The 25,480-nt window shown below is 37.0% G+C and overlaps 1 protein-coding gene across 4 annotated transcripts in view; it reads left to right on the top strand.

Moving 5' to 3' along the window:
* CPLANE1 (ciliogenesis and planar polarity effector complex subunit 1) overlaps positions 1 to 25,480 on the top strand; it is a 118,240-nt gene that overhangs the window by 56,641 nt on the left and 36,119 nt on the right. For all 4 annotated transcript variants that reach the window (XM_087443206.1, XM_087443209.1, XM_087443208.1 and 1 more), the window contains exons 27-40: positions 5,187 to 5,335; positions 5,948 to 6,111; positions 6,934 to 7,013; positions 7,785 to 7,864; positions 9,052 to 9,129; positions 10,592 to 10,784; positions 13,561 to 13,854; positions 14,038 to 14,808; positions 16,042 to 16,208; positions 17,322 to 17,454; positions 18,323 to 18,377; positions 21,809 to 21,913; positions 24,138 to 24,209; positions 25,361 to 25,470. In XM_087443206.1, the coding sequence (XP_087299332.1) occupies positions 5,187 to 5,335; positions 5,948 to 6,111; positions 6,934 to 7,013; positions 7,785 to 7,864; positions 9,052 to 9,129; positions 10,592 to 10,784; positions 13,561 to 13,854; positions 14,038 to 14,808; positions 16,042 to 16,208; positions 17,322 to 17,454; positions 18,323 to 18,377; positions 21,809 to 21,913; positions 24,138 to 24,209; positions 25,361 to 25,470 (2,451 nt within the window). The remainder of the gene's footprint in view (positions 1 to 5,186; positions 5,336 to 5,947; positions 6,112 to 6,933; positions 7,014 to 7,784; positions 7,865 to 9,051; positions 9,130 to 10,591; positions 10,785 to 13,560; positions 13,855 to 14,037; positions 14,809 to 16,041; positions 16,209 to 17,321; positions 17,455 to 18,322; positions 18,378 to 21,808; positions 21,914 to 24,137; positions 24,210 to 25,360; positions 25,471 to 25,480) is intronic.

Below are 25,480 nucleotides of genomic sequence, written 5' to 3'. Positions count from 1 at the left end.
CTGTATCCCATAAGTTTTGGTATGTTGTGTTTTCGTTTTCATTTGTCTCAAGATATTTTTTGGTTTCCCGTTTGATTTCATCTTTGACTTATTGGTTGTTCAGGAATATGTTGTTTAATCTCCACATATTTGGGATATTTCCATTTTTATTGTTGCAATTTTTATTTTTATACCATTGTTGTCAGGAAAGATGCTGTATATGATTTTAATCTTCTTAAATTTATTAAGACTTGTTTTGTGACCTAACATATAATCTATCCTGGGGAGTGTTTCATATGTGCTTGAGGATAATGCGTATTCTGCTGCTGTTGGATAAAATGTTCTGTAAATGTGTGTTAGGTCCATCTGATCTAACATGTAATTTAAGTCCAATGTTTCCTTGTTGATTTTCTGTCTGGATGATCTTTCCATTGTGAAAGTGTGGTATTGAAGTCCTCTACTATTGTTATATTGCTGTCTGTTTCTCTCTTCGTATCTGTTAATATTTTCTTTAAACATTTAGGTGCTTCTCTGTTGGCTGCATAAATATTTACTAATCTTATAAATTCTTGATGAATTGACCCCTTTATCATTATATAATGACCTTCTCTGTCTCTTGTTACAGTCTTGGCTTAAAGTCTGTTTTGTCTGGCATAAGTATAGCTACCCTGTTTTCCTTCGATTTTTATTTGCATAGAATATTTTTCCATCTCTTCACTTTCAGTCTGTGTGTGTCCTTAAAGCTGAAGTGAGTCTCTTGTAGGCAGCATATAGTTGGGTCTTGTTTTTTTTTTCTATTCAACTACTCCATGTCTTTTGATTGGAGAATTTAGTCCATTTATCTTTAAATTAATTATTGATAGGTATGGACTTAATATTGCCGTTTTGTTGTTTTCTGGCTGTTTTGTAATTCCTTTGTTATTTCCTGTCTTTTTATTTTTTTAAATTTTATTTATTTATTTATTTTCCCCCCAAAGCCCCAGTAGATAGTTGTATGTCATAGCTGCACATCCTTCTAGTTGCTGTCTGTGGGACGTGGCCTCAGCATGGCCGGAGAAGTGGTGCGTCGGTGCACGCCCGGGATCCGAACCCGGGCTGCCAGCAGCGGAGCGCGCACACTTACCCACTAAGCCACGGGGCCGGCCCTCCTGTCTTTTTAATAGTAGCCATTCTGTTGGGTGGGAGGTGATATTTTCTGTAGTGGTATGTTTAGATTCCTTTCTCTTTATCTTTTGTGTATTTACTGTAGGTTTTTGCTTTGTAGTTACCATGAGGTTTACATAAAACATGTTATATTTATAATAGTCTGTTTCAGGCTGATAACAGCTTAACTTTGAACGCATGGAGAAGCTCTACATTTTTACACTATCTCCCCCCAATTTTATTTATTTATTTATTTATTTATTTATTTATTTATTTATTTATTTATTTATTTGCTGAGGGAGATTCGCCCTGAGCTGACATCTGTTGCCAGTCTTCCTTTTTTTGCTTGCTTATGGAAGTTTTGCCCTGAGACAACATCTGTTCCAGTCTTCCTCTATTTTTTATGTAGGTCACTGCCACAACATGGCCACCAATGAGTGGTGTAGGTCTGCGCCTGGGAACCGAACCTGGGCCACCAAAGCGTAGTGTGCTGAACTTAATCAATAGGCCATGGGGCTGGCCCTGCTCCAATTTTATGTTTTTTGATGTCCCAATTTACATCTTTTCACATTGTGTGTCCATATGCAAATTATTGTAGTTGTAGTTATTTTTAATACTTTTGTATTTTTTTTTTTTGTGAGGAAGATTAGCCCTGAGCTAACATCTGTTGCCAATCCTCCTCTTTTTGCTGAGGAAGATTGGCCCTGGGCTAACATCTGTGCCCATTTTCCTCTACTTTGTATGTGGCACATCTGCCACAGCATGGCTTGATAAGAGGTGCGTAGGTCTACGCCCAGGATCCAAACCTATGAACCCCAGGCTGCCAAAGTGGAGTGTGCGAACTTAACCTCTATGCCACCAGGCTGGCCCCTTTAATACTTTTGTCTTTTAATCTTCGTACTAGAGTTGTAAGTGTTTTACCCACCACCATTACAACATTAGAATATTCTGAATTTAACTATGTATTTGCCTTTAACCAATGACTTTTATACTTTCATATGTTTTCCTGCTACTAATTAGCACCTTTTGGTTTCAGCTTGAAGAACTGCCTTGAATGTTTCTTGACAGGCTGGTCTAGTAGTCACAAACTCTTCAGCTTTTGCTTGTCTGGAAAACTCTTTATTTTTCCTTCAGTTCTGAAAGACAGCCGCACTGGGTAGAGTATTCTTGGTTTGCAGTATTTTTCTTTCAGCACTTTGAATATATCATGCCACTCCTTTGTGGCCTGTGAAGTTTCTGCTGAAAAATCTGCTGATAGCTGTATGGGGGTTCCCTTGTATGTAACAAGTTTTTTGTTTTTTTTTTTAATTGTTCTTTTAATATTCTCTCCTTGTCTTTAACTTTTTACAGTTTAATTATAATGTGTCTTTAAAAAAAAAATAATTATAATGTGTCTTGGTGTGGGTCTCTTTGAATTTATCTTTTTTGAAAATCTTCTGGGCTTCCTTAGCCTAGATGTCTGTTTCTTTCTTCAGGTTAGGAAAGTTTTCAGCTATTATTTCTTTGAATAAGCTTTCTGCCCCTTTCTCTTTCTCTTCTCCTTTTGGGACCTCTGTAGTGTGTTTATTGCTCCACTTGATGGTGTCCTGTAAGTCCTTTGAGCTGTCTTTCCTCTTTTTCCTTCTTTTTTCTTTCTGCTCCTCTTATTGGATGAATTCCACTACCCTGTCTTCAAATCTTCTGATCTTTTCTTTCACTTGATCTAGTCTGTTGTTGAACCCCTCCATTGAATTTTTCAGTTTAGTTATTGTGTTCTTTAGCTCTGTAATTTCTGTCTGCTACTTTTTGTATTTTCTGTCTCTTTGTTGAAATTCTTACTTTGTTCACACATTACTCCCCTGACTTCAGTGAACATATTTTTGACCGTTTTTTTAAATCTCTATCAGGTAAATTACTTATCTTCATTTCATTAAGATCTGTTTCTCGAGATTTATCTTGTTCATTTGTTTGGAACATATTCGTCTGTTTCTTCATTTTCCTTGACTCTCTGTGTTGGCTTTTGCACATTAGATAAAACAGCCATGTCTCCAATTATGGACAGAGTGGTCTTGTGTAAGAGATGGACCTCGTCAATTAGCCTGACCTGAGCTTTTGGTTTTCTCTGAAACCTTTGTGATTGTCTAAGCCCCTTTCTTTGTTCTTAGTGGCTCCCAGTAGTTGAGGGTATATCGAGACCTGTTAGAGTCCCAAAGGAATGGATCACATTTAGCACCTAGATGCAGGCTGATTGGAAGCTGGACCCTCAGGCAGTATGAAGGAAAGTACATAGTTAAGGGCCGGCCCTGTGGCTTGGTGGTTAAGTGCGCGCGCTGCGATGCTGGTGGCCCGGGTTCGGATCCCGGGTGCGCATCAAGGCACCACTTCTCCATTCATCCTGAGGCCGAGTCCCACATACAGCAACTAGAAGGATGTGCAGCTACAACACGCAACTATCCACTGGGGCTTTGGGGGGAAAAAATAAAATAAATAAAATCTTTAAAAAAAAAAAAAAAAAGAAAGTACATAGTTAAGCCCTTTCTGGGGAGAAACTGAGAGATTGGTGTTTTTGCCTGCCCGCTGTGAGCTGGACCCAGTTGTTTAGCATAGGGGGGTACTCCTGCGCCCATTAAGAACTGCTTCTTTGCCTGCTACAGTCCTGTGGGACTTGTTGAATGCAAGCCCCACTGGCTATCAGAGATAGGTGACCTGGGGACCCATCTGTCTGTCAGCAGCTGCAAAAAGTGGAGTGCCAGATGCATGTACAAGCTCCTTCCAGGGAGATACTGGCAACTTGGAGTGAGTGAGCTAGAGGGAGAAGGCAGGGGAGATGTCCTTTGGCTTCCCTGGTCTCTGGAGAAGATCATAGCCAGCCCCTAGATGTGTGCTAAATTAGAAGCCTGATGCTCAGGCAGCAGCTTGCAAAGTATTCAGATGGATCCCTTCCAGGGCAAGACTGGGAGATGGATGTTTTCACTGCCCCTCTGTGCTGAGCCCTGGGGGGATAGGTGCAGCAAGTGCTCATGCACCTGTTGGTAACTGCTTCTTTGTTTGCTATGGTCTTGTGGGTCTTGTGGATACAAGCCTTGTTGGCTTTCAGAGCTAGGTGTTTTGGGACCCTGTCCCTTGAGTGGGAGTCTTAAAAGTTGGTATGTTAATTGTGGGGTCCAAACCCTTCTCTCTTCAGGAAGATGGGAGTTGGGAGTTCCCTCCTGCTTATAGAGTACTGTGTTAGGGGTGGGGTTTATTCTGAGAGTGTGTCTTAGCCTTTCCTACCTGTTTTGATGTGAGTATTTTCTCATTCACCTGATGTGTAGGAGTCAGTCAGCTAGTGTCTGGATTTGTTTCGGAAGTAATTGCTCTGAGTGTAGTTGTACATTCAGTGTGTCTGTGGGAGGAGGGGAGTTCAGGAGCCTCCTATGTCACCATCTTTGTCGACCCCCCTCGACACCTTCTAATTCTAAATTTGTTCTAATTTAAAGTGCCTTAATTCTAAAATAGTTTATTCTAGATTGAAGGGTATGAGTGTGTGTGTGTGTTTTAAGTTTTGCTTTTGTGGGTTTTTTTCTTTTTTTGAGATCAGTTTCTGTTATTCTAAGGTGGTTTATAAGATACTGTATTTGTTGTCATTGAAATTTGTGTTTCTAGGTGATGTATACCTAAATTTCTAAGAGACAAGAGATACATCCCTTGTATTTTTAGCAGTATATATTTTTGCCCACTATTGTCATTTTAAAATAATTATTAAATGTCTTTATAACAGCAAAGAGAATTAAATGAAAGCAACCTTACATTTTTATTGCCATTGTTTTGTGGCCTGAAAATAATGATGATATAACTTAGAAATTTTAAGGCTGATTTCTTTTGAATACTATTTAGGTAGTCAGGTTTGTTTTTCTCAGGTGGAATAAAGATTTGATCATTGCTTCAGCATCAAATATTGAGTTGTAGAAATGTAGTAAATGGTTGATAATGCATAAGAGACTTAATCATGAGAAGTTCTGTAGAAAGTATTAGTAATCTAAAGATATAATAAAAAGTAAGGGATTCTATAATGAGTACTAAATATTGTAAGTGATTGGTTTTAGGTGGTAGAGAATCATTCAGCTGGTTCTCGGAGTGGACCCCATATTGAGAGTGATTGCAAAACAGTTGCTGGCTGTTCTGTTGCAGTATCCACTCAACTTGGAACTGAGGAAAGAAATGATCCAAGTGAAGCTTGTCAAAATATCTTGAAGTAAGTTGCTGATTATGCCCTCCTTTTTAGGGGATGATACCTTGTTTGATGGAGTTTGGGCTTACAGGGAAGAACTGAACCCTTGAAACTTAAAGGAATGAGCATTTCTTTGAACTAGAGAAGTTGGAAGTGAGCACTGTCTGCAGTGTTTTAACGATTCATTGCAAATTATGTCTCTTCTCTGTTGGTTGTATCTTCTGAGAGAGGAGCTAATTCATCCTGAGAGATCCCTATACTAATTGATTTCCTATTTCAGAGGAGGTTGAACTAATGGTTTCATCTACTTTTACATATGAAGCAATGCTATGAGTAATATATCTTGAATACCAACGCTGAAGCCTTATAGGAGGAAGATTCCTTTGTGAGAATGGCAATTTTAGATAAGTTGGAATTATTTCAGTCTTTTGAGTAAATAAAAATGAAGATGTTCAGTCCGTCATTATACAACCTTTCATTGAGCTCCTACTATGTACCAGACATAGTTAAAAAACAAAAGACTTTATAAACATGAAAACTAAGTTTGTTCCTTTTCAACAAACTCAATCAATTGAAAGCAAGCTCTTTGTTTCCAAGAATGAGTTATAATTTTAGCTGCTTCATTTTTATCAATAGAATGCCACCTGAAACAAAAAGTCCTGAAATAAAAACAACCAATGATGAGATTATTTCTGTCACTGATGATACTGAAAAAGAATTTATAGATATTGATGAGGATCTTTTAGAAGTAGAAACATTTACACAGGAGGAAGTGGATGTATATCTATCAGACTATGAAGGTCAGTTCATTTGGCTAATGTTTTGTTTGACTTCATCAATTTGAAATTGGTGAATGATTATCTGAGATAACATTTTTTTTTCAAGTTTTCATTGCTGCATTGTTTTTTTTTCTTTTTTGAGGAAGATTGACCCTGCGCTAACATCTGTTGCTGATCTCTCTCTTTTTCTTTTTTCTCCCCAAAGCCCCAGTACATAGTTGTGTGTCATAGTTTTAGAGTTGTAGCTCTTCTATGTGGGACGCCACCTCAGCGTGGCTTGATGAGCAGTGAGTAGGTCTGCGCCCAGGATCCAAACTGGCGAACCCTGGGCCACCGAAGCAGAACGCGCAAACTTAACTGCTATACCACCGGGCTGGCCCCCTGAAATAACTTATTTAGTCTTATATCTAAATTGGTATGTTTATAATAGCCTAAAACCAAAAATTAAAAGAGAGTGTAATATTTATGAAATATTGAACACGTTAACTCATAAACTGAATTTACAATTAGTGAGCCTTTTGCCCTGCTTATGTAATTATTATGGGCCTCTTCATTTCTGTGAACCAGTTCTATGAACCTTTCCTTGGCAGTCTTCCTTAAAACAGAAGCTCTCGGAGCTTTACAAGGAGTTATATACACCAATATGAGACCTCTCAGGCTCATCTGGGATTCACTTGATGAAGAGAGATAGTCTGTGGGTGTTTTTAAAAAATATTTTTGTAAGGGTGATAGAAAATGTTTCTGCCATTGTATTTGTTTCTTGTAATATTCCTGAACCTTCTAAAAAATAAATTGATTATTTTTCAAATGGTCAGTTTTCTCTTTGTCGTTGTTTCCCTGTAGAAGACACCAAAGAACCTGTGAGAAGTCTCAAAAGTCCCAATATTGCCGTTTACATGCAGACTTTACCGCGGCATTTAGAAGTAAGTCAATAAATAGTGGATAAAGTTATTCAACTTCTATTTTGTTGAGTATTTAAATTATACTTAAGTATTTTTATTCAATACATCCAACCAATGCTGTTATCTCTTAAAAGTGCACTGTGGATTGTAGAGTATAGCCATACCATGCAGCATTTTTCTTTCACTGAAATTCTGTTATTAGTAAGATGTCTAATAATTTCAGGCAATGAAATTTTCATTTCATAAAATGCTGTAGTAAATTAATTTAATCAAGTGTGATGAAAGTAGTCTATATTCAAAATGTATAATTCAGCTTTAGTATACAATTTTTGTACATATATGCATTTTTATGTATAATTTGTTTTCTCAAAACTCTATATACTGGATTTTTCAGATGGAACACAGACATTTTGAATTATTGAAACAATTCCTTTAAAAGGATTCGTTTTTCTTGATTTTATAGTTGTTTTCACAATGTACTTATCATGTGGTGAAGGGTATGTGTAATTTACAGTGTATTTGTAAATACACTGTAAATGATTTCTACTGACATAATTTTGTCTTTGTACTTTAATATGTTTGGTGGCTGAGGGTGATAGGCCAAAGGCAATTCACTCAGTATAAAGATCTGGTCAGAGCAGGCCTGGGAGTACATTTTAATGTTCGGTTTCTCACTTGCTTTTGGACTGTTGTTCCTCTGGGTGAGTGGCTAATGTGAAACTCAAGGTACCCCAAACAGTAATACCTATTTTTTTCACCTCTTTTCCTTTTGGGTACTATGAATTTTAACAGCATTCCACAGGAGAGGTTCAGTGTCCGAGGGAAGAACCATTGGAGACATATAGGGAGAAAAAATCAACTGAACAGAAAGGGTAAGGGGAAGTATGGAAGTGATTATAACTGCCTTGTTTACCTCAGTGAAAAAGGCTCAAGGCTCTTGAGGCTCACCTGGGATTCCCTTGATGAAGAGATTTGTTTTTCTCATAATTTACAATATATATTTTATGGTGATATTGTGTTCCAGTGAAATTGTAACTTCAATTTATAGCAATGGTAAATGGTGATTTTTAGTAAATGTTATGCCTTTAAATCTTGGTAGAGTGAAATAAATAATGATATCTGAAATACCTTTTGTTCTCCCATCACTACCAGCTTTATCGAAGTAAAATATAGCTGTAAATAGACCGGAGTTTATTTAGCTACTAATTAGGGAACCACCTTTCCATCTGACTCTGTTTTTATTGTGTCAAATAAAGAACCATTATGAATCATAATATATATGTATGATCTTTCACTGTCGTGGTATGATTACTGCATACTGTCCATAGGGCTGTGCTGTACACATGCTCTGCTGGCTAGCTTATTATTGCTTCAAGGAGAGCTCAAGGCAGTTTTTGTTGCAACACTTGGACATGATTTCTTAATTTTTAGAATGTTTGAAGTTTTAAAATCTTAGAATTACCTTGGATAAGAGCAGCAACATAATTAGATTTTCTTTCTCTTCTCAGTATTTTGTTCAGTTCTTCTGTGAATAATTAACAAAAAGAATATATTTAACATCATGTGTCTTTACAAGTAATATAGATATTTCTGTTAATAAAAAACTAATCTTTATAGTTTCAAAGTGATAATGGGCTCTGTAGTGTTCCTGAGCAAAGTGTCTGCCTTTCCATGGGTAAAATTTGAGGTCCCATCTAACGTCGCTTCCCCTCATTTTATTTTTTTTATTTTTATTTTTTGTTGTTGTTGTTGTTGATATTTTTTAAATTTTTTGTTTATTGCAGTAATCCCCTCATTTTAAATTCTGTTATTTCTGTTGCTGAGCAGTCAACAGTGTTGAAGTAGTATGTTAAGCCATCCAGAAATATTCTTTGCATTTGTTTGAATCTGTTACTAATTGCTATGGAGACTAATGTAAACAGATAGTAATTATTAGCTAAGCATTACAGAGGAGTAGAGGATGTTTAGATTCTTAGATGGCTGAGCATTAGATCACCTGTAACTTAGATAATGTGAAGAATATCTTGCTTCCTAATCAATTATTAATCTTTAATTGTAGTATGATTGAAGAATTTTCAAATCCTGAACACACCATTCCTCATTCATTTTGTGTAGATACAAGTTCAGAAATTTCTAGGTAAGAATTTTTGCATATTGTACCATTTTGATATAATCATGTTTTACAGATAGATAAGAGGATGAAGTGATCCGTACTGTACCCTTTTGAAATAATTACTAAATGTTTTGACTGGAAACTAAGAGAGTAAAATGAAAGCAACATGAAGAATTGAAAGAGCAACATAGATACGCTTTTCTAACACCTTTAAGTTTATTTTTGAAAGATTTTCCTCTAACAGTCGTGTTTTAAAGATATACAGAAACTACTTGAGAATAGTCTTTTCTGAAAAGTAGTAGTGGATATATTATTGAAAGATGTAGTGGCTGCTCATTTTCAGCCTTTAACAGATTTCTAATAACGTATGAAATGATTTTAATTCTCTCATAGAACAGATTCATCTAGTTTCTGTCTTTTGAATTTCTTTTATGGAGGTTGAAAAGAGTGTTTAGTGTTTAGAAATCTTGCTGAAATAGGAGGATAATATAGAATAGCTTTACTTTAGAAAAATCCTCCATAATTAGAATCTATCTCCTTGCTACTTGTTGAAAGAAAGGCCAATAAAGTTGTCTTAAAATAGTGGTCAGTTGTGATGCCTGTCTTTCATGGATTTGCCAAATAAAGTTTTGTTACTGAGCACATTAGATGCTTGATAAAAGGCAAATATTATTGCTGAAAAGGAATGAGTGTAAACCCAAATAAATCTAAATGCAGTTTAATATGTTCTTTTCTTTTTAGAGACAGTGATCAGTTTGAGTATGACAATGCCTGCTCCCTTATTTAGTTTATAAAATTGATTTGCTTAGAAAACATTGAGTACCTGCTGTGTTTAAGGAATCATCCCAAAGCAATCATTTTGTTTAAAAAAAATAAAAAGCTTATTTTGATCCTTAATTTTGATTTCTAAATAAGCACTTTTTGGTTAGGGTTTATTATAAATATATACTGTGTGATGTGTTGGGAAATGAATGTTCAAAATACTGTTGTTTCACATTTAATGATGATCAGCAGTAGTTTGCTGGACCCATATTAGAATTAAACATTTTTTTAACCCAATTTTTCTTAATTCCATTCTGGATCATTAATTTTAGTCAAAAGAATATATTCCTAAGCCAAATTGCGTAGTCTGTACAGCTAGTCAGAATGATTGCACAGGTGTCCGACTCAGATGCCTACGGGGACCAGACACATAACATAGATGTGTGAACTGTTCTGTGTTGTAACACCATAGGGAGGGGGCTGTGGCTGAGTAGACAGTACGTGTCCTTTAATAAAGGCATTCAGATGAATAACTGCTGATGACAAGTGTGTCTGGTGGCCAAGGGATACAGAGAGATAGGCTTTAGGGGTTAAATTTCCTGAAAACTTCCAGAAAGCCTTTAAAGTAGAAGAAAAAAGTGGGACCAAAATATTCAGATCATAAACATCTAATTTGTTTTTTTCTTGATTAAAATGTATTTTTTATTTATATGCTTCCACGTAGTGCACAGATCTCTGCATTTAAAGATAAATTTTCCTCAGTTCCGCCTTTGGTATCAAATGGAGTCAATGTTTCTTCACAAACACCTGTGCAAACACCTTGGCAGACCCAGAGAAGTCAACCCAGGGCTCAAGTACCAGATTCTACAGATTCTGTTAGGCAGATGCTCCAAGATGAAATGTTTAAATTAGTTCAGGTAAGCACATCTCCAAATAAATAAGTAAATGTACACATAATATGTATGTAAATTTTTAAAATATGAACAAACGTCCAGAAATAGACAAGTTAAAATTAAATTGCAGGGTTTCTCTGGTTTGGGCACTCTTTATTTGTTATTCAGAAGTTCTTAACTCTAGGGCCTGGAGTCTTGGCTGAGCTACCTCCTTCTTACAATGACGGCTTTTTACTGAGCTCTTGGGGATGCAGGGCTGCTCACAAAAGTGAGGTGGGGGCTAATCAAACTAGACCAGCAGACTCCTGCTCAAAAGTATCCAACGTTTATTTTCCAGTATAGCCTGTCGCATCATATTTCTTATCCTCAAACCAAATTTTGGCTTGGTTTGAAATTGTCGGCTGCATTTTAGAGTACCGTTCACTTTGACTTCCATCATTTTTTTTTTTTTTTTTTTTTTTTTTTTTTTAAAGATTTTATTTATTCATTTTTTCCCCCCAAAGCCCCAGTAGACAGTTGTATGTCGTAGGTTCACATCCTTCTAGTTGCTGTACGCGGGACCCGGCCCCGGGTTGGACAGAGATGTGGTGCCTCGGGGCGCGCCCGGGATCCGAACCCGGGCCGCCAGCATCAGAGCGCGCGCACTTAACCGCTAAGCCACGGAGCCGGCCCTGACTTCCATCATTTTTTTCTCGCCTGGTTATCCTTTTCTCTGTCTACCAACAATTTTTAATTATTTCCCTTTTCTATTTTATTCTTTAAGCATTAATTTCCCTCAAATCTAGTCCTGTACTTGTTTGTTTTACATTCACTTCCATATCCTTGTATGTGATGAAATATACCATTTTTATATTGATGATTCTCGGCACTAATTTTCTCTTTGAATTTATGGGCCCTGATGAGAATACTTTTTCAGCATGTCCCACTGTCCCATAAAACTTACTGAAACTGACTTTATTCTTATTCTTCCCAGTCCCTTCTTTTCCTTTTCCATTTAGTAGCATAACCTGTTCTACCAGCTTAAAGTTTTAGACGCATTTCTCAAATTGTGTTTTTTGGAATACGTAGGGACTTTGCTGGTCACTGCCTATGTATTTAACAAGTTCTCTAAATGATCCTGATGCACACAAAAGATGAAGAATCACTGTCTTAGACCATCATCTTTGCCTTCTTTCACTCCCCATAGTTAGTGTTTTACTCTGCCCTCTTGATTCTTTTGGCCACACTGTATGTCAGCACAGCCACTTGCTTTTTCTATAGGCGTAGCCAACCTTAGATTATTAGAACTCATACTTCCATTGTCTTATATATGCATTTTCTAGAACATTCTTCTTCAGATAGTGTTTTAATACTGTTATTTTCCTGTTTTAAAATCTTCAGTTGGGCTGGCCCCGTGGCTTAGTGGTTAAGTGTGCGCGCTCCGCTGCTGGCGGCCCGGGTTCGGATTCCGGGTGCTCACCGACGCACTGCTTCTCCAGCCATGTTGAGGCCGCATCCCACATACAGCAACTAGAAGGATGTGCAGCTATGACATACAACTATCTACTGGGGCTTTGGAGGGGAAAAAATAAATAAATTAAAAAAAATTAAAAAAAAAAAAAAATCAGTAAATTTCAGGTACAAATTTGTATGCTATGTGATATCAATCTTGTTTTAAAAATACAAAGAGTGAAAGGAAGTACACTAAAAATGTCAATACTGGTTGTCTTTGGGGGTAGGATTATGAATGACTTTTATTTTCTTTTTTATGCTTCTCTGTTTTTTTTTTTTCCTGTAATAATCATGTATTTCTTTTATAAGTTAAGGGAACCTACATTTTTTTAACCTGCAGTGTGTCCCTGTTGGTTTCTTTTATCAAGTGCGGATTCTTCTGTTGGGCTTCAAGGACCCCACAACCAGCCTTTACCTTCCCTCTTTTCTCACCACACTCTCACAAGTCCAGTGGTTCTCAAACTGTAGTCCCTGGACCAGTAGCATCAGCATCACTTAGGTGTTGGAAATACAAATTCTCAGGCCCCCATCCCAACCTACTGAAATCAAAAACTCTGGGCCTGGGACTCAGCAAAGAGTGCTTTAACAAGTCTTCCAGGTGATTCTGATGCATGCTGAAGTTCGAGAACTATTGCACTAACCTGTCTTCTCATTATAGCTGCTATAAATGTCCTGTTGCAGCTAAGCCAGTATGCTAGTGGTTCCCAAGCTTTTCTGCACACTGAAATCACTTGGTTATCTTAAACAATATTAACCCTGGCTCCCATCCCCAGACATCTGGTTTTATTGGTATGGGGTATGACCTGGCCATCAAGATTTTTAAATGCTCCTTAGGTGATTCTAATGTGCAGCGACATTTGTCAACCACTGGTGCCTGTCTTTACCTTTCACCCGCTCAGCTCTTCCAAAGGAATTCCTTACTCTTCACTTGTTTGCTAATCTCTGTTCTTATCTTTCCTGAAAACCTGTTCACAACACACCCATTCTAGGAATTCTTCTTTAATTATCCTCACCCTACTCTATCAGATCACTCTTTTTTGATCCCTGAGATGTTTATGTAAACTGCTTTACTAATAGTCACAGGTTTCATTCATGCATTCATATTCCCAGTTGACAGCTCCTTGAAGACAGGAAGCTATTCTTTTTTTCCTCATCCCTCCCACTTGTGCTTCCTGCTTAGCATTCATGGGTCTGACAGATATTGAGACAAAGGTACAACTCTTGTGGAATACTCAGATGATTGTTGTTGATTCCTTAGATTCTTTTCATTATATTTTAAGATATTTCTTTAATTTTTATTTTATTCCAGCTGCAACAGATCAACTTCATGAGCCTAATGCAAATAGTGGGATCATCCTTTGCTAACCTCCCAGATATCAGTCAACTTTTACAGCAGTCTCAGTCTGTGCATTTGGTGGGAAGCCAAGTATTGAACCCCCCAGGAGGGAGTGGTGATGTTGAAGACACCAGTAGAAATCTGAAGGAGAGGTTTTTCATTAAACCACAGTCCATGGGAGAGCAACCCATAGAGCCTGGCAAGAACAGCCCACACTGCCATAAAGGAATTTTGCAATCTGATCAAAATAATAATGAAAATTTACAGGTAATGCATTTAAATATACCATTAAAGTTGTCCTAGTAGTTCAATTCTTGGTTTTTTATTTGAGTAAATAACTTTTTTAGCAGTTATTATATTCCTCCCTCTCCAAGCCATATTGAACATTATTTACAAAATAAGGAGTTTGTAATATAGTCTAAACTTATGTAATATTTTTTTCTTTTCCAGAATGTTCCACATGGGAGTATTTCTTTATGTCACTTAGAAGGCCAACCCCAGAATAGAGGACTAACTCAAACATCTCAAAGCTTACCAGCCACTTCGTTGTCTCCAGCCACTACTGGAAATACTCACCTCCACCTTTTGTCCACATCTTCTGTCGTTCCAAAGACACCTAGACTTATTCCAACTGCAAAAACTTTAAGACCTGGTGATGGTTTTCCTTTGCTTCAATTTCAGCCTAAGCATGAATTTAAGCCCCTTTCCTTCCATACAGGAAGAGTTCCACAAGTTCCCTTCAGGCCTCTGCCACAGCCAAGAGAGGCTTGGGGATTATCTGATTCCTTCCAGCTTCCTTTGCCACAGAGAGCAGTGCACACTGCTTCGGTGTCCCATTTGAACTTGAGCCAGTATAATACTGAAGCCACAGAAAAAGCAGCTGAGCAGAAGAAATGGGCAGAAGCTGTGATTACAGAAATCCCGAAGCACGTGAACTTGGATCAGTATGTTGGACAAGAAAACTTGACACCTCAAAAGGACTCTTCAGCATTTATAAAGCCAGAAAAACTGTTTGATGTTAAGCCAAGGCCCTTTGTGATATCTCCTCAGAATTCCTTTGGACTTCCATTATTGCACCTGCAACTTAAACCTCCTTATATATATTCCTCTGTCTCAAGAGCATCAGTTACAGTTCCCTCAATACCTATCAGAACTGTAGCAGAAGAAAGAAAATACCCAAGACTATCATTACTTCATTCATGTCTGCCTCCAGAAAATACGGTAATGATTTTTGCAGGGTGGTGCAGAAGCACAGTCCTGCATTTTTCATACCATAAGTACTACTGTATGTTCAATGAAAAGCTCCTACACATTTCTTTTTAAAAAATAATGCTTCTGTTATTGAACAACATATAAAAATCAGCTTTAAAATAATAATTGGGTATATTAAAGGTTTTAGGTCTTTCTTTTATCGGGTCTTTCGTTTCAATACCAGAATTTCCTGGACTCTTTCAGAGCTATTTCTTCTGCTCAGAGAAGAAATAAGTAAAATAAAATGATCAGATATTCTTGTCCGTGTGTGTTGGTGTGTGTGTCTGTGTGTCTAGAGAGAGAGAGAGAGAGAGAGCATTGTTTGAGGTTCCTAGCAGTTGTAATCTTATTGCCTTTAAATCTGTTACAGGCTAAAATTGTTAAATAGACCTAGGTCTGTAAGTAGTTGTGCATGTGGAAAAATGTTATCTTTTTAAACTACTTAAAACACAAAGATTGAATCTTTATCAGCCCACCAAATCCTCTTTAAAGTTGTGACCTTTGATTTATGAAATTCAAATTATTTAGGTTCTAATTTTGTAAGTGAGTAGTACCATTGTAAGATGATAATTGAGTAATTGGTTCTCTGGGGCCCTTAAAAGATTTGAAGATGGTACTGGGAAAAGAAATGGTCATTTCTTTAGAAAAAGTACTTACCATGCCTTCTTTTCTTCTGAACATATTATGAACAAAAAAAGCATTAAAGGAGTGGAAAGTAGACATTTTGAAAAGGATTTGAAGAAATTTTTTTATTAGAATAGTATAATGAACTTCCAAATTTCCATCACTCAGTGTGGTGGTTATCAGCATATTGCTAATCTGTTCCATCCATAGTCTCCACCCTTGTGCATTCTCCCTGTTCTAGAGAATTTTAAATCAAATGCTAGACATTATATAATTTCATTTATAATTATAAGAAGGAAGATTTTTAATATGGAAAAGAAATTAGGAAGATGAAGACTTCTAACTTAATTTCTGCAATCGGATGACCCAGTTGAATATTTTCAGCACTCTAAAATCATTTACTTTTTAAGATCTAGATACTCATCTTACCAGTCCAAATCAATTTATTATCTGTGGTATGTTGTATCTCTTGCACATCTTAGTTTAATTTAAACAAACGTTTTTCTCAATTTGTTATTAACATATTGCATAATTGAGGTTTGTAATTTTAAATTATTATGCTTTGTGTCTGCCTTATAGCACAAAAAACCACAACTTATCCCACTTGAAAACCTCATTGCGTTTAAACAAAGCCAGCAGAAACTAACGGGTAATTTATTTGAACAAGGCGATCCTGGGCACCTACAGCTTCTGAAGGTCAAAATAGAACCATCTGAAGTGAGACAAGGGAAGGACAGTAAAAAAAGGCAAGTTTTAAGTGACATTTTATTTGAGAATATCACATACCTGCAAGTTTATAATTAGTTACAATAATAAAGTTATAAAGATGGAAGTTATCTGGTTCAGCCTCCCAGTCTATACACAATTGCATGTTCAATTTCCTTGTCAAATGTCGTGCATTTGGACACATCCTCTGATGAGGAAAATTCCCATATTGTGGGAGACAAATATTATTATTTTTTTCCATTTTATTAAGGAGTTCTTTCCTGGTTTTCATAGGCTGGATTCTTTTACATTTTTCTGTAACAGGGTGAGCAGTCATCTTTTGCAGCACAAATATTTGGTATCTCCTGCAATATTCCATTTACTATCCGATACACTGAGCTAATATTTGTTGTAATATATCCTCCAGACTCTCATATAGGAAGCAGGAGAGTAAGTGATGTGAATTGTTTTAGGGCTCTAAGAAGTGTGCAAGGCACTGAAAATGTACAGGGCACTGAAAAGCAGGGCTCTGACTTCTGATGAAGAGCATTTATAGTGTTTTACTCATGATGAATGTTCAATACATGTACTGAGTGGTAGATTATTACTGAGTCTAGAAAATAACAATTTCATATTTATCAGACCCAAAAATCTGATACCAGTGCTCTCTTTCCAGAAATGTTTTTTTCCTTCCATCTTTTCCAGATATTCCCTCTTCAAAATAAGTCTTCCCTTTAACTTTCTGGGCCCTCTTTCCTTCTTGCTGGGATTTTGCTGAGGTGACTAGTGTGCTCAAAACTTCTTCAAATAGGCAAATGGAGGTATCCGATAGGGTTTCTGGGGCCAGCTTAGAATCTGCAAAAAAGAGAGTTTGAAAATTACCTAAAAGGTGTAATCCTGACCTGAGAGTCCAGTGACTAACACACAATCGTCAGTTCAGTAGTAGAGGAACTAGAAATAACTTTCATGTGTCCCTGGATTTTGCTTATATTTGCTTGTATTCTGGCCTGGTATCTTGCAAATTTAATTAAGTGCCATTGAATATAATTTATTAACATAATTTTGATAACTGTTTCCCTATATAGCATGATACAAGTGAAAAACTGATGTTACTATAATAGTAAAAATATATGTTACACTATTGTTTTTAACAGACAAAGACGACGAGCTGAAAAAGAGCTGCAAGAAATAGGATCAGAGAAACTAAGGAGAAAACCAAGTGTGACTTTCCAACCAGAGGATTCCATCATTAATGATAATGATTCAGAAACAGTAATGAAACCCAAGGTATAAAAAAACTACTATTCATTCTTCCCTGGTCTGCATGTACACAGAGTTTAGAATGTCTTTGTGGTTTATCTAGTCTTCTGATTGCTGGAAGCTTCTGGTTGTGACTAGGAGAAACTTTACATCGTTAAATACTAAGTCCCTGCTGCATCCCTCCGTGGAACGGTAACATACAGTAGTGAATGTGAAAAGCAACTTGATGGTAAATGAAAAACTGTAGTTTAGAGCATCTGCCTGTGTGACTTTTTGATATTTGAAATCACTCTTGCTTTTTTCTATGGCATTTGAATGCATGTGGTATGTTAGTTGGGTGTCTCCTAGTTTCACCTGTCTCTTTTAGGTGCCTCTAGGATTGACCAAACATAGGTTTGTTATGTAAACTATATTTTAAATCAGATCTTTTCAAACATTGCTTCTAAATTTGGTGACCATTTCCCTATTTTTGCAACAACAGATTAAATAAACAGAAATATAGTTTTATTTACATGGATTTTTCAAAGGCACACTTTTTTAGTAAGTCCTCAAGAGCATGTCTAGAAACTTTACGTGGTAAAAATGTTGAGTCCATGAACAATTTTGATAGAATGGGTGTGCTATTTGAGTATCAAAGCTACTCTGCAGGAGCGGATTGTGCATCATACCTTAGTAACTGCGTTAAATTGGTAATGCTCTTTTTTATTGTTTGGCTTGTGAATTTTGGGAACTACTTTGTAGAGCTATTTTGATAGAGTCAATAAATATTTCTAGAATTATAAGATTTGAACCTATACCTAAGAATTCAACAATCTTCATAGCTATTGAATATTTTTTTCAAAATAATAAATGTCTTTGAGTTAATCATAGATCGATCATTTTGGAATTCATTTAGGAGCAACAAGAACCTCATCGTCCCCAGCCTTTGGATGACTTTGACATTCCGTTTGGTATGTATATGCATGATTAATGGAATGTCTAAGTTCAGAGTTAAAATTAGCTTTCTAGAAATATATACATAAAAATGAGACCAAATTATTTTCATGTTATCTTTGACAAGATAGAGGGGGTGTGTGTGTGTTTTGTTTTGATGTGTTATCCAATAGAGCAGTGGTTGACAAACTGTGGTCCACAGGCCAGATCCAGATCATGCCTGTTTTTTTAGTAAGTTTTATTGAAACACAGCCATGACCATTTACTTATTGTCTATGGCAGCTTTCACACTGCAGCAGGGTTCGGTTGTTGCAAAAGGGACGTATGGTCCACAAAGCCTGAAATATTTACTCTGGCCCTTTTCAGAAAAAATTTGCCCACCCCTGCAGTAGAACAATGAAATTAATTAAAGTATCAAATAAGATACTGTTATATAAGGTCTAAAAGGGAATTATGGAAGAACATGCCTGAATTTATCATAGAATATACATGCTCCTTAAAGTAAAGAAACCAGTTCAGAAAAAGAGAACTTGTTTATAGATAGTAAATTATTTTCTTTCTTGAATTGGTCAGTTTATTTCTTGCCTCTGAATATAGGTATTCCCCAAGGCTTTCTCCTCAGTAATTTTCATAAACATACACACAAACTTTCTTGTGCCTGTAGCACCCTTCACTCTCATGACTTCAACTCTTAAGTTTTTTTGATGACACTCAAATATGCATCTACCCTCTCTCATCTTTCTTTTCTACTTTCACCTTAAATTCAACGTGTCCAAATTGTAAATTGGCATCTTCCTGTTAGTGATATCACCATTCTCTCTCTCTCTTTTTTTTTTTTAATTTTATTTTTTTATGAGAAAGATCAGCCCTGAGCTAACATCCATGCCAATCCTCCTCTTTTTTTTGCTGAGGAAGACCAGCTCTGAGCTAACATCCATTGCCAATCCTCCTCCTTTTTTCCCCCAAAGCCCCAGTAGATAGTTGTATGTCATAGTTGCACATCCTTCTAGTTGCTGTATGTGGGATGCGGCCTCAGCATGGCCGGAGAAACAGTGCGTTGGTGCGCGCCTGGGATCCAAACCCGGGCCGCCAGTAGCGGAGCGTGCGCACTTAACTGCTAAGCCACGGGGCCGGCCCCAATATCACCATTCTCTTGATTAGCCAAGATTTTTACCTTGAAAGTCACCCTTGTTATCCCTCCCCTCTGTTACCCTGTTCCTTCACTTAGCTCTTGACCTGGTCCTCCCTCCCTTTGTCAGTGGCACTGCCCTGCATCAGGCCTCTGCATGCCTCACCCAAGCAGTCGTCTCTCAACTGACCTGCTTAGCTTTCATCTCACAGCTTCCTAATCCATCTAGTGTACTTCTTTCCCATTCACTTGGCTTAAAACCACTTTCTTTTGCATTCTTAATAATGTATGTGTTGTTTCGTAAAGATAATACATGTTCACTAGAGAAAATTTAGAAAATACAAATAGGGAATGAGAAGAATATTAAAATCTCCCATAATCCTTCTGCCTTGAGATAACCAGTGTTAGTATTCTTCCAGGGTTTATTTTCTGAATATCCCTACTCATATGTAGCTGCATATACATATACACACACACACACACTGGGTGTGTGCTATGTCGTTCCAAACACTAATTCTCCAGTTCTCTGACACCAACTGGGTGTTGTATAAATCCGTTAATTTTTTTTTTTTGTGAGGAAGATCAGCCTCGAGCTAACATCCGATGCCAATCGTCCTCTTTTTGCTGAGGAAGATTGGTCCTGGGCTAACATCTGTGCCCATCTTCCTCTACTCTATATGGGACGCTGCCACAGTATGGCTTGGCAAGTGGTACATCAGTGTGCACCCGAGATCCGAACCTACGAACCCTTAGGCTACCAAAGCAGAGCGTGCGCACTTAACCGCTGCACCACCAGGCTGGCCCATATATCTGTTAATTTCTAACACTAATTTCCTAACGTTAGCACAGACCCCACTAAGGGCCCAGTCCCACAAGACTCCCCACTTCAGATGCCAGCTGTAAATGGGGTCCCCAGACATCTGTGTTTCTGCCTGCTTGACTACAAATTCAGGAGTTCCTATGACACCCCCCACCTTCCCCAGGTTCTCTAGTTTGCTAGAACAACTCATAGAACTCAGGAAGGCGCTTTACTTATGAATATAGTTTTATTATAAAGGATGCAACTCAGGAATGGCCAAATGGAAGAGATGCATAGGGAAGGTGTATGGTTGGGGACACAGAGCCCCCACACCATCTCTGGCACCATCCTCCCAGTACGTCCATTTGCTCATCAACCCAGAAGCTCCCTTAGCCTTGTTGTTTCAGGGTTTTTATTGCAGTTTCATTACGTAGGCATGATTGATTACGTCATTGGGCATTGATGATTGAACTCCATCTCCAACCGCTCTCACCTCCCCAGAGGAGGGGTGGGCTGCTAGTCCTAACCCTCTGATCATGTGATAGGTTCCTCTGGAGACCAGCACACATTCTGAAGCTATCTAGGGTCCTGCCTACAGTCACTTCATTAGCATAGACTCAGATGTGATCAAAAGGGGCTCATTGAATAACGAAAGACACTTCTATCACTCAGGAAATTCCAAGGGTTTAAGGAACTCTGTGCCTGGAACCAAGGACAAAGACCAAACATATTTTTTATTATACCACAGTGTGCCATGATTGATACTGTCTTATCTACTTAGTCTCCCTGGGTGATCTCCCAGGAAAATCTACATCTAAACCCAAACTCCCGTAATAGACTTCGAACTTTGATTCCACTTCCTGCTGAACTTTTCCACTTGGGTGGAAATTACCTCAAGTACAGCATGTGCAGTCTGAATTCATTATCCCTCCCCCACCAACTAGTTTGTGCTCCTGTATTCTCTATCTCCCTTTGTGTCACTACCAACTTAACCCCAAATCATAGGTTATTCTAAATTCTGCTTTCCTTCTCCCCCTCTAATCCAGTCAATAACCAGTTCTTGCCTATTTTACCTCCTTTGTGATTCTTAAATTTATCCTCTCCTCCATCCCTCACCGTTACTAGGTACTTATTGAACTGCTGCTGCAGCCTCATCTATCTGATTGCCTTACTTTAATTTTATCCACTCAAATCTCTTTTCCACACACTGGCTGGGGTGGGGTGGTTTTTCTAGAACCATATCACTTTCCTGCTTAACAATGTCTACGGGATCTTCATCAACCAGCAGCATATCTAGGTTTCTAGGCTGGGCATACAGAGACCTCCATAATTTTGGTTTTGATTTTGCTGAGCTGCCTTTGAGAGTCAACTTAGACACTAGCTCATTCAGAAAGTGCATTTTGATAATATCTTGACCCCCAGTACCTCACCTCCCTTGCGTTAGGTACTCTGCCTCTGGGCTCCTGGCAATATGTTGGCTTCTCACTGATTGCTTCCAATGTTTTGTTGTTATATTTAAGAAATGCTACAAGATGATGTTAATACTTCAGCTGGATTGCACTTCATGGCCTCTGTAAGAAAGACAGCTATAGAATGTCATGATGCAAGTACAAATACAGACCCAGGTAAAACGCTGTTTTACTTTTAATTTAAAAAATTAATATATTTTGCAATATTTAATGTATCTAGACTTTTTCTTCAAAACACTGATTTAAAGGGAATTTTAAATTATGTGATACTAGTTACTCATCCTAGGTTCTTGTCCTGGTATATGCTTAAGGAATTTTAAACTGAATTTATACCTTAAAACATAATAGAGATTTTTGTTCAAAAATGTCATGGGCTACATCCTAAATCAGTAGAAATAATGTTTTGAATTTGGATTCTCTGTTCCATTAATTGCCTTCACTGGAATGTCATGCCTAACATCGAGAGGCTTGGAGCTGTGGCTAGTACAGTTGAGTTAGGAAGAGAACTAGATTGAGTTTAGTGTAACTGTGACCAAGAATAGAGGAAATAAGTTTTGGAGGAGTTATTATTTGGAATTTTGCCTGAGAAACTTCCTCATTAATGTAAATGCTCTGCCTTTTGTGTTGTAGTAATTCTTTTATATGATATTTGGAAAACAGTTTCTCTTAATTGTGTATGGAACCTTGTAGGTATCTTTTTAAACCTCTAATTTTATATTATTGTAAAATAATATTTATTGGTATGGTTTCAAAATGATATATGATCAGGGCTGGCCCTGTGGCTTAGCGGTTAAGTGCGCGCGCTCCGCTACTGGTGGCCTGGGTTCGGATCCCGGGCGCGCAGCGAGGCACCGCTTCTCTGGCCATGCTGAGGCTGTGTCCCACATACAGCAACTAGAAGGACGTGCAGCTATGACGTACAACTATCTACTGGGGCTTTGGGGGGGAAAAAAAAATGGGGGAGGATTGGCGATAGATGTTATCTCAGAGCTGGTCTTCCTCAGCAAAAAGAGGAGGATTAGCATGGATGTTAGCTCAGGGCTGATCTTCCTCACAAAAAAAACAAAAAAACCAAAATAATATATGATCATTGTAGAATATTTGGGTAATATAGCAAGCTATGAAGAAGATGAAATTAACTAGAATCACACTGATTAGAAGTAACATTTTGATGTTTTTTCTTTCAGTCTTCTTTTGTACATTTTACAGTTAGATGCAACGTGTAGTACAGGTGTCCTCCCTGTCTGAACACTCATAGTCCAGATATTATTGCTGTCTTCCCTGAGAGTTTAACCCTTCGTGGGTCTCAGTGTTTGTTTTTTCCCAGGTACCTGGGACACTCTCCAATTAAAGTGTATCTTTAACATATTTCATATTTATTTACATTATAGTACATGTTTGCTGCAGTGTTGCCAATAATTTGTGTCTGATATGTTCAGTGTTATTGCATATTGCACATAACCTAATGGATTAAATGAATGTTAATAAGTGATGTTTAAAATGCTTTATATTATTTGGTAATCCTTGATGGATTGTTATTTAGGTGTTTAAGAATTGTTTAATGATGTTTGGGAATATTGGATGGGCTGGGACACCTTTTTTTTCCCCATTTAAAATAATGCAGTGAGTCTCCTGGTACCTGTCTATTCAGCACATTTTCAGGAATGGATTAGATTTGGACAACTGGGGTTACCTGTATTTTGTATCCTTTGCTTTTCACTTTGATTTCTACTTATGCCAGACATTTTCCTGTGTCATCAAAAAAGTATGTTGTAAACATTTTCCTTCTTCCAGCTGTGCCATAAAATATTTAACTTATTCCTTATTGTTGAATGCACTAAGTGGTTTCCAGTATTTGTCTCCTATAAATATTGCTTCAGTGCTTCAAAGTATTTTCTTGCATAAGAGCCTGTTTTTGTCATCACTATGATTTAGCTAATTTTTTTATCTTTATCAATCTGATAGATCCAAAGAAATCATCTCACTGTTATTTTAATATTTGTTTCTTTTTGGATGAGGTTGGGCATGTATTAGATGTTTTTTGATGCAAATGATTAGTGTACATTTGAGAAACATTCTTAAATGTATCTTTGAGAAAGGCTTTGGAGGTACTTTGCTGCTGGATAGTCTTCTAAAGTTGGCAGCCATTTGCTAGGAGTCTGTTATCCAGGTAATCAGGCCCAGGATATAAAGAATAATAAAATCTGACTCTATCATATTGATTTTTAAAAATTAAATTCTTAAACTGTCAATCTGCTTTTCTACTACCTTTTGTATACAGTATCTAAAATTCTGTATTCATATATTTAATTTTTTCTGTTTGTGAAATCCTTTTTCTTTTTCTGTTTTCTCTTTTTGCCTCAAATCGCCTGACTACAAGATAAAGAAGCTATTTCTCAAGAAGTTGTTTCTGAATGTCATAAAAATCAACAAATCATTTCTTCCACATCAGGTGTGAATTCTTTCTTTTTTTTCTAATAATAACATGACTAATTAAAGATTGTCTGTATGATGCAGACACCCCCCCATAAAAAAGCAGTTAAATCAGTCAATTGATTTAATAGAGGAAGAATGATAATTTAAATATTTTCACTTTCCTTTTTTTTCTAGTTTTTTGGTTGACATATGGTTTAAATTTAAGCCTTGGTACCAAGTTTCCAGTACTCAGTATGACAATGAGTTATATTTTGCATATGAAATTTGAAAATAATGTTCTATTAAAAATAAAATGCTAGGAAATAAGATTAGAGTCCTAGACCAAAAGGCACAGAGTTAGACTGTCTGCTGACCTGTTCTGAGAGGCCTCTTCATTTTACTTTTGAATAAGAAGTTAATGACTTTTGTAAAATTTAGATGTTAAACATTTTAAGTGGTAAAATTTAGCTATGGGCTCTGTGAATATACTAAAAACCACTGAATTGTACCCTTTTAAAGGATGTGGATTATGTCTCAATAAAGCTGTTAGTATAAACTAATAAATAACAAGAAACAGCGCCGGCCCCGTGGCTTAGCGGTTAAATGTGCACGCTCCGCTGCTGGCGGCTCGGGTTCAGATCCCGGGCGTGCACCGATGCACCGTTTCTCCGGCCATGCTGAGGCTGCGTCCCACATACAGCAACTAGAAGGATGTGCAACTATGACATACAACTATCTACTGGGGCTAGGGGGGGAAAAAATAAATAAATAAAATCTTTAAAAAAAAATAACAAAAAACAGTGTTGAAAGTAAAAAAATAAATTAGTTACGGGTTAATTTCCTAAAATCTGGTTTTATTGAAGTTCTAAATAAACAAACATGACTTAATGTATCAGAAATGGAAATAGGGAATTATAGCATTTTCTTGACATGATTTAGATACTTTATTGTTCTTGTGAATCATTCATATGAGAAAAGCAATAGTCAGCCTGCATTCAAGTATGAATTACTCGGGAGTAAACTGCCCTTAGAATAGAATTTGCTTTAATTTAATTATACCTGTGAAACTTCTACTTAGATTTTCAACAAATACATTTTATGTTGCTTGTTGTTAACTTGTTCTTACAAAGTTAATGACTTAGAGCTATTTACAGATTTTTTTAATATTTTTCTTTTTTTAATTTTCAGAACATGAACCTTTGAATGTTCCTCAGTTATTGGCTCCAGATGTGTATCTAAATCTCAAACTTTCCACTGAAATATCAGAGAAACCTTTGTCACCCTCAGTGTCTGATACGGTACTAAATT

Source organism: Ceratotherium simum, chromosome 18 (genome assembly GCF_057802395.1).
Source record: "Ceratotherium simum simum isolate JZ-2026a chromosome 18, ASM5780239v1, whole genome shotgun sequence".
Taxonomy (NCBI): Eukaryota; Metazoa; Chordata; class Mammalia; order Perissodactyla; family Rhinocerotidae; genus Ceratotherium; species Ceratotherium simum.
This window is presented reverse-complemented; position numbering and strand designations above follow the sequence as displayed.